Source organism: Leiobunum rupestre, chromosome 11 (genome assembly GCF_980474605.1).
Source record: "Leiobunum rupestre chromosome 11, qqLeiRupe1.1.hap1, whole genome shotgun sequence".
NCBI lineage: Eukaryota > Metazoa > Arthropoda > Arachnida > Opiliones > Sclerosomatidae > Leiobunum > Leiobunum rupestre.
Window position 1 is genome coordinate 39,854,605 of NC_143394.1, and position 13,028 is coordinate 39,867,632.

At 35.7% G+C, this 13,028-nt stretch overlaps 1 protein-coding gene across 13 annotated transcripts in view; it reads right to left on the reverse strand.

The window, feature by feature from the left end:
* The window catches only part of Rbp6 (RNA-binding protein 6), a 429,839-nt gene that overhangs the window by 120,113 nt on the left and 296,698 nt on the right, over nt 1-13,028 (reverse strand). For all 13 annotated transcript variants that reach the window (XR_016477331.1, XR_016477330.1, XR_016477332.1 and 10 more), the window contains one exon: nt 10,688-10,736. Coding sequence is in view for 10 of the 13 variants with exons in the window: in XM_090163569.1 (XP_090019695.1) it covers nt 10,688-10,736 (49 nt within the window). In the remaining 3 variants the exon portion in view is untranslated. The remainder of the gene's footprint in view (nt 1-10,687; nt 10,737-13,028) is intronic.

Sequence of the window (13,028 nt, forward strand, 5' to 3'; positions counted from 1 at the left end):
TCCAAAAATGTTGATTATATCTACTGTATATTCCCGTAACTTTAAAATTACACTAGCGCCATCTCTCGTTGTTGAACCACCAACCCCCGGGGGTGCCTTTCAGGGTTGCCACAATATTTGGGATTCAAATTCCCTGACCATTTAAGAGATTTTCCCTGACTTTTTCAGGGCAACATTTTTAGTTTATATTTCACTTTTATCAGAAGTTAATAAATTTAATGGACATATTTCAGTAAAAAAGATATCACAATGTTGAAAAAATTAGCCAAACTGTCAAGGAAATAAATGATAATCATAGAATTTGACATGGATCTAGAGATAAATTACCTCCAAAAAACTGCCAAGATAAAATTGAACTCCCTGACTTTTCACTGAATTTTTACAAAATCTTACAATTTCCTGACTATTTAGGCCCATTTTTGAAATTCCCTGACTTTTCACTGAATTTTTACAAAATCTTACAATTCCCTGACTATTTAGGTCAAATTTCTGAAATTCGCTGACTTTACACTGAATTTTTACAAAATCTTACAATTCCCAGACTATTTAGGCCCATTTTTGAAATTCGCTGACTTTACACTGAATTTTTACAAAATCTTACAATTCTCTGACTATTTAGGCCCATTTTTGAAATTCGCTGACTTTACACTGAATTTTTACAAAATCTTACAATTCCCTGACTATTTAGGCCCATTTTTGAAATTCCCTGACATTTCACTGAATTAATACAAAATCTTAAAATTTCCTGACTATTTAGGCCCATTTTTGAAATTCCCTGACTTTTCCCTGAATTTTTTAAAATTCTTAAAATTCCCTGACTATTTAGGCCCATTTTTGAAATTCCCTGACTTTGCTAATAACTAGTTCAGAAACGAATCTAAGGATGGCGCCACGATAGCGTCAGTTCAGTCGCCACGACAGGGACAGATTGCCTTATTACACCAATTTGTAATACGCTAATACGAAAACAAATTGACACATTCTTGCGCGACTTTGTCTGGGGGGTTATAAGTGGGAAAAATATTCGAACTCACGCGACGAACGTGCTCCGTTAGCCTCCCTCTGCTCTTTTGTATTGTCGAAATGAGGGGCTTGTAGAAAATCATTATCATACGAGTAGAAAGAATGAAGTATAACAAGGTCTAACTGGCAGCTACGGCTGGATGGCAGAGCGAGCCGACAGAGCTGTTTAAGGAGTCCGCACACAACGTCCGAGCCGTCGAGGCACGATTCAACGTGCGTGTTATCACGCATTTATATATGTTGGTGTTTAGAGTAGATTTCGGAGGCCCAGCTCCTACCCCCGCGGTTCGCAACCCAGCGGGTCCCGTGGCGTTCTTACACGTTTTACCGGCGAAGAGCGTATATTATGAATGAATCGGATATTACTTGATGTGGTCGGGGACAAAAACATAAAAAAGGTCTCGTATTAAGTTATTAGAAGCGAGGTGCCAAAATTATGATAGCCATAACCCGCTTGAGTCACGCAATTAAGGAAAAGAAAAGTTGCTAGATTGACATGCAAATTATGATGCGGCGAGTCAAAATACATTATTCCATTCAAATATTTAACTATTTCCGGGCCCCCACTCAAATCTTAAATTATTATAGGAAAAATAGAATTATTTTTCTAAAAATATAGGACTTTATAGGACTATATATGCTATTTAATTAACTAACTTAATGCATTTAAAAACAAAATCTATATTTAGAGAAATAAGTCTTTGATTTTCACTTAAAAAATTTAAACTATTTAACCATTTTATCACAAAAATATACTAGTAGGTAACCATGTTAACAATAACAAAAGTATAGACTAGAATGACTTGGTATAGGAGTTTATCCTATAGTTAAATCTAGCAATTTAACTGACATGCGAGTGGCTGGATTTGAAATTGGCAAAATATCAAAATTATAGGATTTTATAGGACTTTTGAGAGATTTTGCTATAAATATAGGATGTTATAGGACATTTTTGAAAATATAGGATTTTATAGGAATTATAGGACCTCTGGGGGCCCTGCTATTTCAAACGGTACCAGAATTTCGCTAGTTTGACAAACCTAGTCTCGAAAAAAGGGCAGGAAAAATTGAATTAGTTGTTTGGTCCTGATCGTGATTATTTTTTACCTATATTTTTATCCGATTAACCAATTTTTAATTGATTGCTGATAAAAAAAATCAAATTATTTATCTTAAAGATGGAATATTTCGTATATAATCGCTAGTAACGAAACCATTTTTTTCACCAAAATAATTATAAATAATAATCATAACGGCGGATTCGACATTTTGGTTTATAAAGAATAGAAGCTTTATTTCTCAATTCACCGACCTATTTTAAAGCGTAAGGTTACAATGTACAAATTTAACGTTTCCACAATAGAAGCTTTATTGTTCAATTCACGGCCTATTTTAAAGCGTAAGGTTACAATGTACAAATTTTAACGGCGTAATTACACTCTAGCATTTTAACTTAAAATTTGAATATTTGACTACGCGAAATAACTGAACTTGAGAAATATCACGTCTAACTTATTTTTGTACGCAATATAATTTATTTTAGCTTCTAGATCCAATGATTAGTTGAAAACAACAACAATTTTAGCAACGTAGCATTCCATCGTTAAACTTAAAAAGAAATATTTCGGAATTTTCAATGACGTACGAACGAACGTGCACAAGAATAAAAACTCTTCGACAACATCACGCCAAGATTAATGCACGACTCTTTAAAGGTCACGATATTTTCGAAAAAATATCCTAACGTTAGTGGCATATATTGTTTTTAACAGGCAGTTGACCCAGAAAGGGGTGGTGGAAAAGGTTGCGCAAACGAAAAAAAAAACACAGCAGGCCTGTTATAAGAATAGAAGACAACAGCAAAGTTAAAAGAGATCTGAAGTTACAATAGGCTGGAGTTGAAAAAAAATACATTCGAAGTAAGTGAAGTTAGTGAACGAGTTATGGAGGCGCGAATGGCCTAAAATTAGAAAGGATTCTTTTTTGAGAAGTATGAAAAGGAAAGAGTGTCTTTGACAGCGAGTGAAGACTGCCAATGATTAACGAGCTCTTTCATTTCATTTTCTTCGCTCGGAATGGAGCGACAAATTCGGGGGTTCGCGGTATACGCTTCGCGGCCTCGCAAATATATCCAGACTGGGGCGGCTCGGTTACGCCAGGACGGTCAATTTAGTCCTCCGTTCAGGGCCCGGCCGAGAGACCATTACGAAAACGACGTATAATTGAAGGGTAAATCATTCTCGCTCGATACGAGTTCGCGGCGGATTCGGAAAGAATAGAGAATGAATGATAAGGTCATATTGAGAAATTTCGTAACAAATAACTCGCTCTTCCGTCTCGGAATTATAAACGTCTTTAAATACGAGTGGTCTGTTGAAGTTCGGCCAGTGGACCCTTTCTTAATCGAGTTCAAAATGATATAAATAAGGCGGAACTGACGGATGCTTGAAACGGATAGAAACCTGTTTGACGTTTAGACAAATTCGTATTATTTAAATTTTAAATCGACTACACAAATTACTATTTACAAATTGGATAGGTTATATTTTCAAAAAATTCCATAGTTTTTAAGTCTGAGGAAAAATTAATCATAAAAAAGATTAATTTAATTACTAATATGTCCAATAAAAAGTACAGCTACTAAGAAAGTTACCATGGCCAATGTGAGTTTTACTTGAATAAATTATTTATTTTTATAACGAACGTTACTTTTGGTTTACAATTTTCAAAGTAGTTACTATTTTCACAAAAATTTAGGAAAGTACTGGTAGATTAATTAATTTTAAAAACAATTTCGATTAACGTTTAAATGCTTCAAAATCAGGGCCATTTTATTTGAATTTATAATAATCAGCTAGGCTAATACCCAAGGCACCACCTTAGGCCTAAGTCATCAAGCTACTTTTGAATCCATTAAATCAGGTGGCTGGATTACAGCGCGTAATGTTATCATAACAATCGAGATGCTCGAAGTGGCTAACGTACAGAAGCAGAACTTCCGATTTAGGCCACGCCTACAGTGTGAAAAAAGCAGTGTTCCCTTCGATTACTGTTCTATGGTCTACCTAAAATCTAGTCTATTTTCGCGAAACGTCTTCCTAGAAATGTAAAATTATGTAACTCATATAGTGTCGCCCGTGTATTCTGGAGTCCGTTTATTCTGGAGTCCGTGTATTCTGGAGTCCGTGTATTCTGGAGTCCGTGTATTCTGGAGTCCGTGTATTCTGGAGTCCGTGTATTCTGGAGTCCGTGTATTCTGGAGTCCGTGTATTCTGGAGCCCGTGTATTCTGGGGCCCGTGTATTCTGGGGCCCGTGTATTCTGGGGCCCGTGTATTCTGGGGCCCGTGTATACCGGACCCACGAAGTACTATCTTCACCAGTAATAACGGCTCTCACGGGGCCCGGGCCCGTCAGCTATCAAGGGTCAAGTGCACTAATTTATAAACGCGTAATCCCGTGACGTCAACCCTTAAGATTCCGTCCCTTTGAATACGAAGAAGGGTCGATGGGCAAAAGAGCAGTAACTCGGCGCGCAATAAACAATATTATCCGACAGTTTTAGCAGATAGACATACTCCAAATAGTCGAAGATAGAAGGTAGAACCTTCCTAAGCAAATAGCGAAATACTCGACGAAGCGATGTCTGCCACTTAGAGGCGAGCTTTTGAGCGCCCTTATCTCGCGCTACCACGCTCGCTTAAAGAATATCCTCCGAGACCATCCTGCATGAGACGAAGCAGCGCGTCTTGGCCGAACCGACCCGAGCCAAACGAGGGAGAGATAACCATTGGGAGAGCTTATAGTTCTGGATACGAGCGCGGGGTGTCCCAGCGCCGTGTTCAACGTCAAAAAAGAATATCTAGAACATATTTTTAAACGCGTTAGAGTTCGCCAGCGCTTTTTCGATAAGAACAGCGCCTAAGTGCCCCTTTAGAGCTAAAGAATAATATAAAAAAATATAACGGACAAATAAAAATCGAAAAACTGACAAAAGATGAAGCCTAATATTCGAAGCAAACTGACATTCCAAATTCGTGTGGGGCTTTCAGATAAAGTGCCAATGGGAATTAAATACGTTTTATCAGCGAATTTCCAAACGGATATCCGGTAATAATATTCAAAATCTCATTCAAGGTGTATAACGTCGTCTGAAAGGCCAAATAAAGCAATCCGAATTACGTGGTTTTTGCATTTAAGAGTTATCTAAATATTAGGATAAATTCTGATAGCTTCGCTCTTTACCATGGCGCCACCTTTTGTGCAAAGGCGAAACTAAGTATAAATTAAGATAATCATAAAATTAATTTTACTAGCTTAACTTCGTCTGAAAGGCCAAATAAAGCAATCCGAATTACGTGGTTTTTGCCTTAAAGAGTTATTTAAATATTAGGATAAATTCTGATAGCTTCGCTCTTTAATATGGCGCCACCTATTGTGCAAAGGCGAAACTTATAATACTATAACGACTTCTGAAAGCCAGAATAAGACAACACGAATTACATGGTTTTTGCATGAAATAGTTATTTGAAAATTAGGATAAACTCTGATAGCTTCGCTTTTTACTATGGCGTCACCTATTGTGCAAAGGCGAAACTAATAATACTATAAAGTCAACTGAAAGCCAAAAATAAAGGCGAAACTAACGACGTAAGTGGAAATTAAGATAAGAACAATATTAAACAAAAATAGGAATTTTAGAGGCAAATTATAGAAAAATATAGGAAAACAATTACGCGAATTACACGCAAATATAGGACACTAAATAGGCGAATTATAAAAAAATATAGGACACTAAATAGGCGAATTATAGAAAAATATAGGACACTAAATAGGAAAATATGGGAAAAATATTAAGGTAATTATAGCATATCGGTATCCTTTGAGTCGAATCACCTAGAATATTTTTATTTTTTTCTTGCGTTATTTTATCACTTAGCGGATTTATTCTATGAGACGTACAAAAAAAATTCTTTCATTTTCAAAAGACCGCGATATGATAGGAAATTATAGGAAAATAGGTTAAAATATAGGAATTTATAGGATGGCATTAAAAATATAGAAAATATAGTCAGTCTGGTCACTTTGAGTGTAGGGCGAGAGCATAGTTTTAAGCCGCTATAACAAGGGTTCTCGGATACGAAATGCATCTAGACTTATACAGGGTTGCGACCGAATTTTGATATTCAAATTCTCTGACTATTTCCTGGTTTCCCTGACCATTTTAAGAGATTTTCCCTGACTTTTTAAGGAAAACATTTTTAGGTAATATTTTATTATTATCAGAAGTTAATAAATTTAAATGGACTTATAATTTCAACCAAACTGACCGAATTGTTAGATTTTATCTGACCATTATTGTAGAATAAATATTTTGAGGTAAAAATCTTAAAAAATAGTTATTCTGTATTTCAAAAATTCATTAGCCTGAATATTTTTGCGGTCATTTTACAATTCCCTTATTTTTTGGACCATTTTAAAATTCCCTGACTATTCACTAACCATTGGGAATAATTTTTAAATTCCCTGAGTTTCCCCGGACCTTTTGGAAACATTTTTAAATTTCCAGGTTTTCCAGGTCGTGTACGAACCATGCAGACCTTCAATGACCTTCAATAAGTGTCGAAATAAAATTTAATTCAATGACTTTTCCCTCAATTTTTAGAAATTCTTAAAATATCCTAACATTTTAGTCCTATTTTTTAATTCCCTGAATTTTTACAAATTCTTAAAATTCCCTGACTTTTCCCTGAATTTTTACAAATTCTTAAAATTCCACGACATTTTAGTCCTATTTTTTAATTCCCTGAATTTTTACAAATTCTTAAAATTCCCTGACATTTTAGTCCTATTTTTTAATTCCCTGAATTTTTACAAATTCTTAAAATTCCCTGACATTTTAGTCCTATTTTTTAATTCCCTGAATTTTTACAAATTCTTAAAATTCCCTGACTTTTCCCTGAATTTTTACAAATTCTTAAAATTCCCTGACTTTTCCCTGAATTTTTACAAATTCTTAAAGTTCCCTGACTTTTCCCTGAATTTTTACAAATTTTTAAAATTCCCTGACTTTTCCCTGAATTTTTACAAATTCTTAAAATTCCCTGACATTTTAGTCCTATTTTTTAATTCCCTAAATTTTTACAAATTCTTAAAATTCCCTGAGTTTTCCCTGAATTTTTACAAATTCTTAAAATTCCCTGACATTTTAGTCCTATTTTTTAATTCCCTGAATTTTTACAAATTCTTAAAACTCCCTGACATTTTAGTTCTATTTTTTAATTCCCTGACTTTTCCCTGAATTGGTACAAATTCTTAAAATTCCCTGACATTATATTCCTATTTTTAAATTCCCTGACTTTTTAGAAATTCTTAAAATACCCTAACATTTTAGACCTATTTTTAAATTCCCCGACTTTTCCCTGACGTGTGGCAACCCTGTTAAAGGACAAGTCGGCTAGATTACCAAGGACAAAGCCCGAACACGGACATTGCGAGCCGATACGGAGAAGAGCAATTTCCAAGCTAACGCCTACGTCCCTTCGTAATAAGCGAGTGCGAGCGAAAGAGAAATGCAACCCACAGGAGGACAACTCGACGTGATTCTAGGGTTTCATCCGAACGGAGTAGATGGTCGTAGAGAGAGTGTCAACCGGGTTTCGCGAGCTAACCTATCTAGTCACAGCGGAGCACTCCGGCGAAGCAGTCGATGACGCCGACAGAGTGCCGAGTATAAAAGCTACCATCGACAAAAACACTTTCGACGCTAGACTTCGAATTCTCGGGTTTCTGTCACACCACGAAAACCGAAATCTCTAATGCACCGATCGACCATTTGGGTTGGCTGGCTGGCCAGTTGAAGATTGCGTTCTTGTTCCATTTTCTTAGCTGCGTTGGGGAGATAGGTGTAGACGCTGATATGGAAATGCTCGGATCGAAGGGTATAAGGTACGCCAGGGTTGAAAAAAAAACTTTTTTTAATAAAAAAAAACGGTTTCTTTGGTTTAAATCAAGTTTTTTTGGTTAAAATCAGGTTTTTTTAGGTTTAAATCAGGTTTTTTTAAAAACTTCTTTATTTTACTTTTAATCTATTTTTCACTTTTGTTTAACCCTGCAAACATATTACCAATCAACTAAAATATAATATGAGTATTATTACAAGTCTCACATGACCAGAACTTTATTTTTGATTTTGTATAAATGCAGGGTGACCAGGAAAATGCCTCGAAAATTTTATAGAAAAAATAGGAAATTTTCAAGCGAATTAAAGTAAGATATAGGAAAAACCCTAAGCAGAAATAATAATATTTTATCTACTGTTTTTCGATAAAAAAAAGTGAAATATAGGATGAAGAAGGGTACACGACGACGGAATGTTTTCGGGTTATATATTACATGAGAAAACCTACGGAGTTTATAGGAAGGTATTGAAAATATAGGAAATGTGGTCATCTAGTAAATGAAACCATGGTTTAAACCAGCCCAACCTGGTCTGCGCCGAAGAAATCTTTTCCAATTTAGAGTCGACGTTGTCAATAAAACCAAAAATAAGAACCAGGCTCCATTATACCCATTACAAAAATATTCTTGGGGAAATGTTTTCAGAATCTTATAGAAAAGTCACTAAAATTTTATAGAATCTATAGATATTTGCGTCATTTATCTATGAGCATTGAAGAAAACTAAAATTGCGGTTGTTTTTGTATAAAAATGTTTACGCAGCATATACATTTACATAAGATTTTTTAGAAAGTTTTTAGAAAATTACCGAGAAGATTGTAAAAATGGTCACCTACATTTCAGTTACCCACTAAGATATATTTTGATCATCAATTTACAAATATTTCTATAGACTTCTCCTTGTTTACTACGTTAAAATTATTTATAACTCCTAAGCCTTTTACTAATTTCCAATATAAATCACCAAATACTTTATTAATATCTAGGTACTCTTGAATGAACGAATTATGTTAATCAAGTAAATGATTACTGCCGATTCCCAATTTTAACCAATTAATAGATTATCATTTAATAAATATAGAATTCAAAATAGCAATATTTTAGTTAAAACGGATATTTAAATGGATTACTTATAAACCAAGTGACTTCCCGAATTCGAATAATTGTTTGTTCAATTTGGTTACTTAAAGAGTAGGTTGCATATAAATTTTCGGAATAGAAACTTATGTACTTTATATTTTTCTCGTTCATTTGATGACGGCTTGAAAATGCAACTCACTTGATGAAATATCGTCGTTAAGTTTATTTAATATTAAAAGGAAATTTACGTGTAGCGCCCCGCTGCGGATTTTATTATCAACGATAATTTTACCGCGCCTAGTTTGTGACGTCATTGACTACGATTTTTTCAGAATTTTCCCAACTGAATCTGGTAGGTTACATAGTTCCCACGATCCTACCAATTTCATTCTTGTAAAGTTGAAATTTCCTTGGTAGATATGGCGATGCCAATTTAGCGCGCGCTCTAAAGGATAAGCGTGAGCGCGTGTTTTTAAAACCCGCGTACAAAATTCAGTAGTAGAATCTCATGGTTCTTTAGGAGATTTTTCGGATTGGGCCACAGAATCAGTAGCATCTACATTTTGTATTCAAGTCAAGTTACAAAAGCAGGTAAATAAGTCTGCTATACCTCACAATGTAAAGGTACTGTCACGCGCAAAAACGTAATTTTTTAATCGGCCAATTTGAGAATTTTCGAAGTAATGAGGGCTAGATATAAGCAATTTGAGCATTTTTTTATTAATGGATTTTTAAATTTTTTAAAAAGCCGGTTTTTTGCCAACCCTGGTAGAGATGCAACCGAAAAGTAGAGTTTTCTTGATTGGCGATTCACAGGGCCGGATTAAGACTTTATGGGGCCCTAGGCCCAAGTTAATTTTGGTGCCCCCTTTCAATTTATAATTGAGAAATGGAAGGAAAATTCATTTTGCTGCCAGATTTAGTATGTCGTCAGGGGCTAGACGGCAGTCCGTCAGATAATGTGACAATCAAACGTTTTTGGTTCATAGGGGTGGACGCATTCACTAAAATTACTCCGGAAAACATTTTGTGAAAAGCAAATGATTAAAGTTTTGTAATTTTATTTTTTTTAACCCTCTTGGTGCCCCTTGTAGGCTTGGTGCCCTAGGCCCAGGCCTATTCGGCCTATTGGTTAATCCGGCCCTGGCGATTCACAACTCGACAGAAGTGACAGCGCGAAAATATTCCAGGAATCCAGCTCAGGTTCTTTTTCTGTTACGCATTTGGAGAATCAAAGATTGTTGTTGTTTCGAGCTATTTCCGTAACTCTACCTCCCGAAAAATCGACGCGAGAGAAGTCGGAGAAAGCAGGAGGGGGGGTTCTTTTGTCCGAGAGAAGAAAAGCCGAAATGCATCAATCAAGATGCAGCGTGAACACCACCTCGATCCCGTCCCAATACGAACAGTTCGCGCGTGCGCGGAATAAAATATCAAAAGTTACTAGGGCCACCTTTCAATATATACATATTCAGAGTGGAGTTTCCTCCAACGCGTCCAATCTTATTTACATTGCATTTTTATCAAGATGGTAAAGAAAACACGAGGCAACGAAATTGCTTGTATTAATATCCAAGAAAATAGACAGCGTATAAATTTAAAAAAAGCACACCAAAATTGATAACTCACCTCTATGTCGGTTGGTCTGTTTATCAAACATTAACATTGCATCTTCTATCTGAAACATCAAAATAAAATAAAAATTAATTTGACTGTCTTAAATTTAAAAATTTTGTTGTAATAGGGAGTGTCAAACACGATATTGCATCATACTATACAGACTTATTAGCTTGTTTGTGATACAGTGGGGTCAATCAAGGGCTCGCGTTGAGTATTTCATTAGGTGCGCGTGGTATTTCTGATCAGTTGCTTCGTCAGAAATAATTTGGTTTTGTAGGCTAAATTTACTGGTGCTGTCTCAATTTATTTGTTTGGGGCCCTTACAAGGGTTTTTGGGGGCTTTAAATTTATTTGTCTGGGTCCCTTATAAGGGTTTCTGGAGGCCCTAAATTTATTTGTTTTTGGGGCCCCCTAAATTAAATTGTTCCTATTACAAGGGTTTTAGGGCCCCCTAAATTTATTTGTTTGGGCCCCTTACATGGGTTTTAAGGGGCCCCTAAATTTATTTGTTAGGACCCCTTACATGGGTTTCAGGGCCCCCTAAAATAATTTTTAGGACCCCTTACATGGGTTTTTAGGGCCCACTAAATTTATTTGCTTGGGCCCCTTACATGGGTTTTCAGGGCCCACTGAATTTCTTTGTTTGGGACCCTTACATGGGTTTTTAGGGCCCCCTAAATTTATTTGTTTGGGGCCCTGACATGGGTTTTTAGGGCCCACTAAATTTATTTGTTTATTTTTCTAGACCAAAAAAATATCTTGGTTCTCATACCAATTTTATGATTCTAATTAAAACATTCAAGTTTATATTTTTGGGGCCCCTGCTTAAGGTACCAGGACATATATATAATTGAAGGTCTAATGTAACATAATAAATACTCCCATTTCGTAATTAGAATCTTCTACACACGTACCGTTGGTTTATAAAAAACAAAAAATATTTTTAATTTGATGGCTCGTGAGATTACTTGAACCACCATCAAAACTATAATTGAGCATCTAAAAATGCGGGGTCAAAATCGCTTACGCAGAAAAGAGGGTTGCGCGTCTAGATGGAATGCAAATACTACAATAAAGAGGACAATTTGACGAGAGCGCGTCTAGACGACTTTCAAAAGTTAGGCTATGGCAGCCAAGAGCTATTAATAATTGGTCAGAAAAGGGGATATTTTTAAAAACAGCGTCATTTATTTGGAAACGTATATTCAGACCCGGAAAATGATCAACGACAATTTTAGCTGCATAAAAATCAGCAGCCTAATAATTAGTCAGTAGTCGAGCTATAATTCAAAAGCGCCGCTAGATGGGGTTACCACAATTAAATCCCCCCTCCCTTTATATATTAAGCATTCAGGCCGTATTACACCTTGGATGAACGGTCAGAGCACTGCCAAGAAGCGAGCGAGGATTCTAAAATTGAGCAGGGACCTCGCTAAATAATTCATCATTCGAGTACTCGTCGCTTCGCGTTGGGGTTGGGTCACATTTTCAACGGTTTCCCATCAGATGTCGCTCCGCGTTAAATCTACGAGCGTATTGGGTTAACGCCCTAAACCGAGCGACTATCAGCGCTCCGAGCGACAGTATTTGTAAAAACAAACGCGTTCCTCTTTTCCACACCAGGCGTCGCGGTGTACCGCCCACGTATATTTAAACTCGGGGAGTTTCGGGTGATCAAGAGGCTTGGGAATCAAGAGTCGCGTTTCAAGAACCGGTTGACCTTTTCAAGAAATTTCGAGGAAATTTATATATAGACACATTTCAATCAAGAGCGTAGTTAGGTTACGGAGAACGTACGACGTACTACGTTTACAAAAGCACGGAAAAACCAATTAAGGATTCCTATTTAAACAGTATCGCCATCTGCCGATAATTTGTTTTCATATTACTTAAATTCTTGCTACAATAATTCGGACTCTATTGGCTACTTTGATATTCATAAAGAATTAAATTACTTAAGAAAGTCTTTAAATTCAGTTTTATTTAAAGTTACACAAATTGAATTAATAGTAAATATGAACTTTTCCATCACTAATTATACGGGTTTTTATTAAATAGAAATTAAAATATTAAAAGAAACGTTATGAAAGCCGAACACTAGATGGCGTTAGGTAATTAGTAAATTAAAAGGGTTTCCGTTCATGCAGGGTTCAAAATTTCCGGAATTGAATTCATTGACATTTCCAGGTTTTCCCTGACCAAATTGTTTGAGGTAAAAATCTTGAAAAAATATTTTCTTTCAAAAATTTATTTGAGTAATTTTTTTGGGGTCATTTTAAAATTCCCTCACTTTTTGGAAACATTTTAAATTTCCCTGACTTTTCCCTGACCTTTTGGAAACCATTTAAAA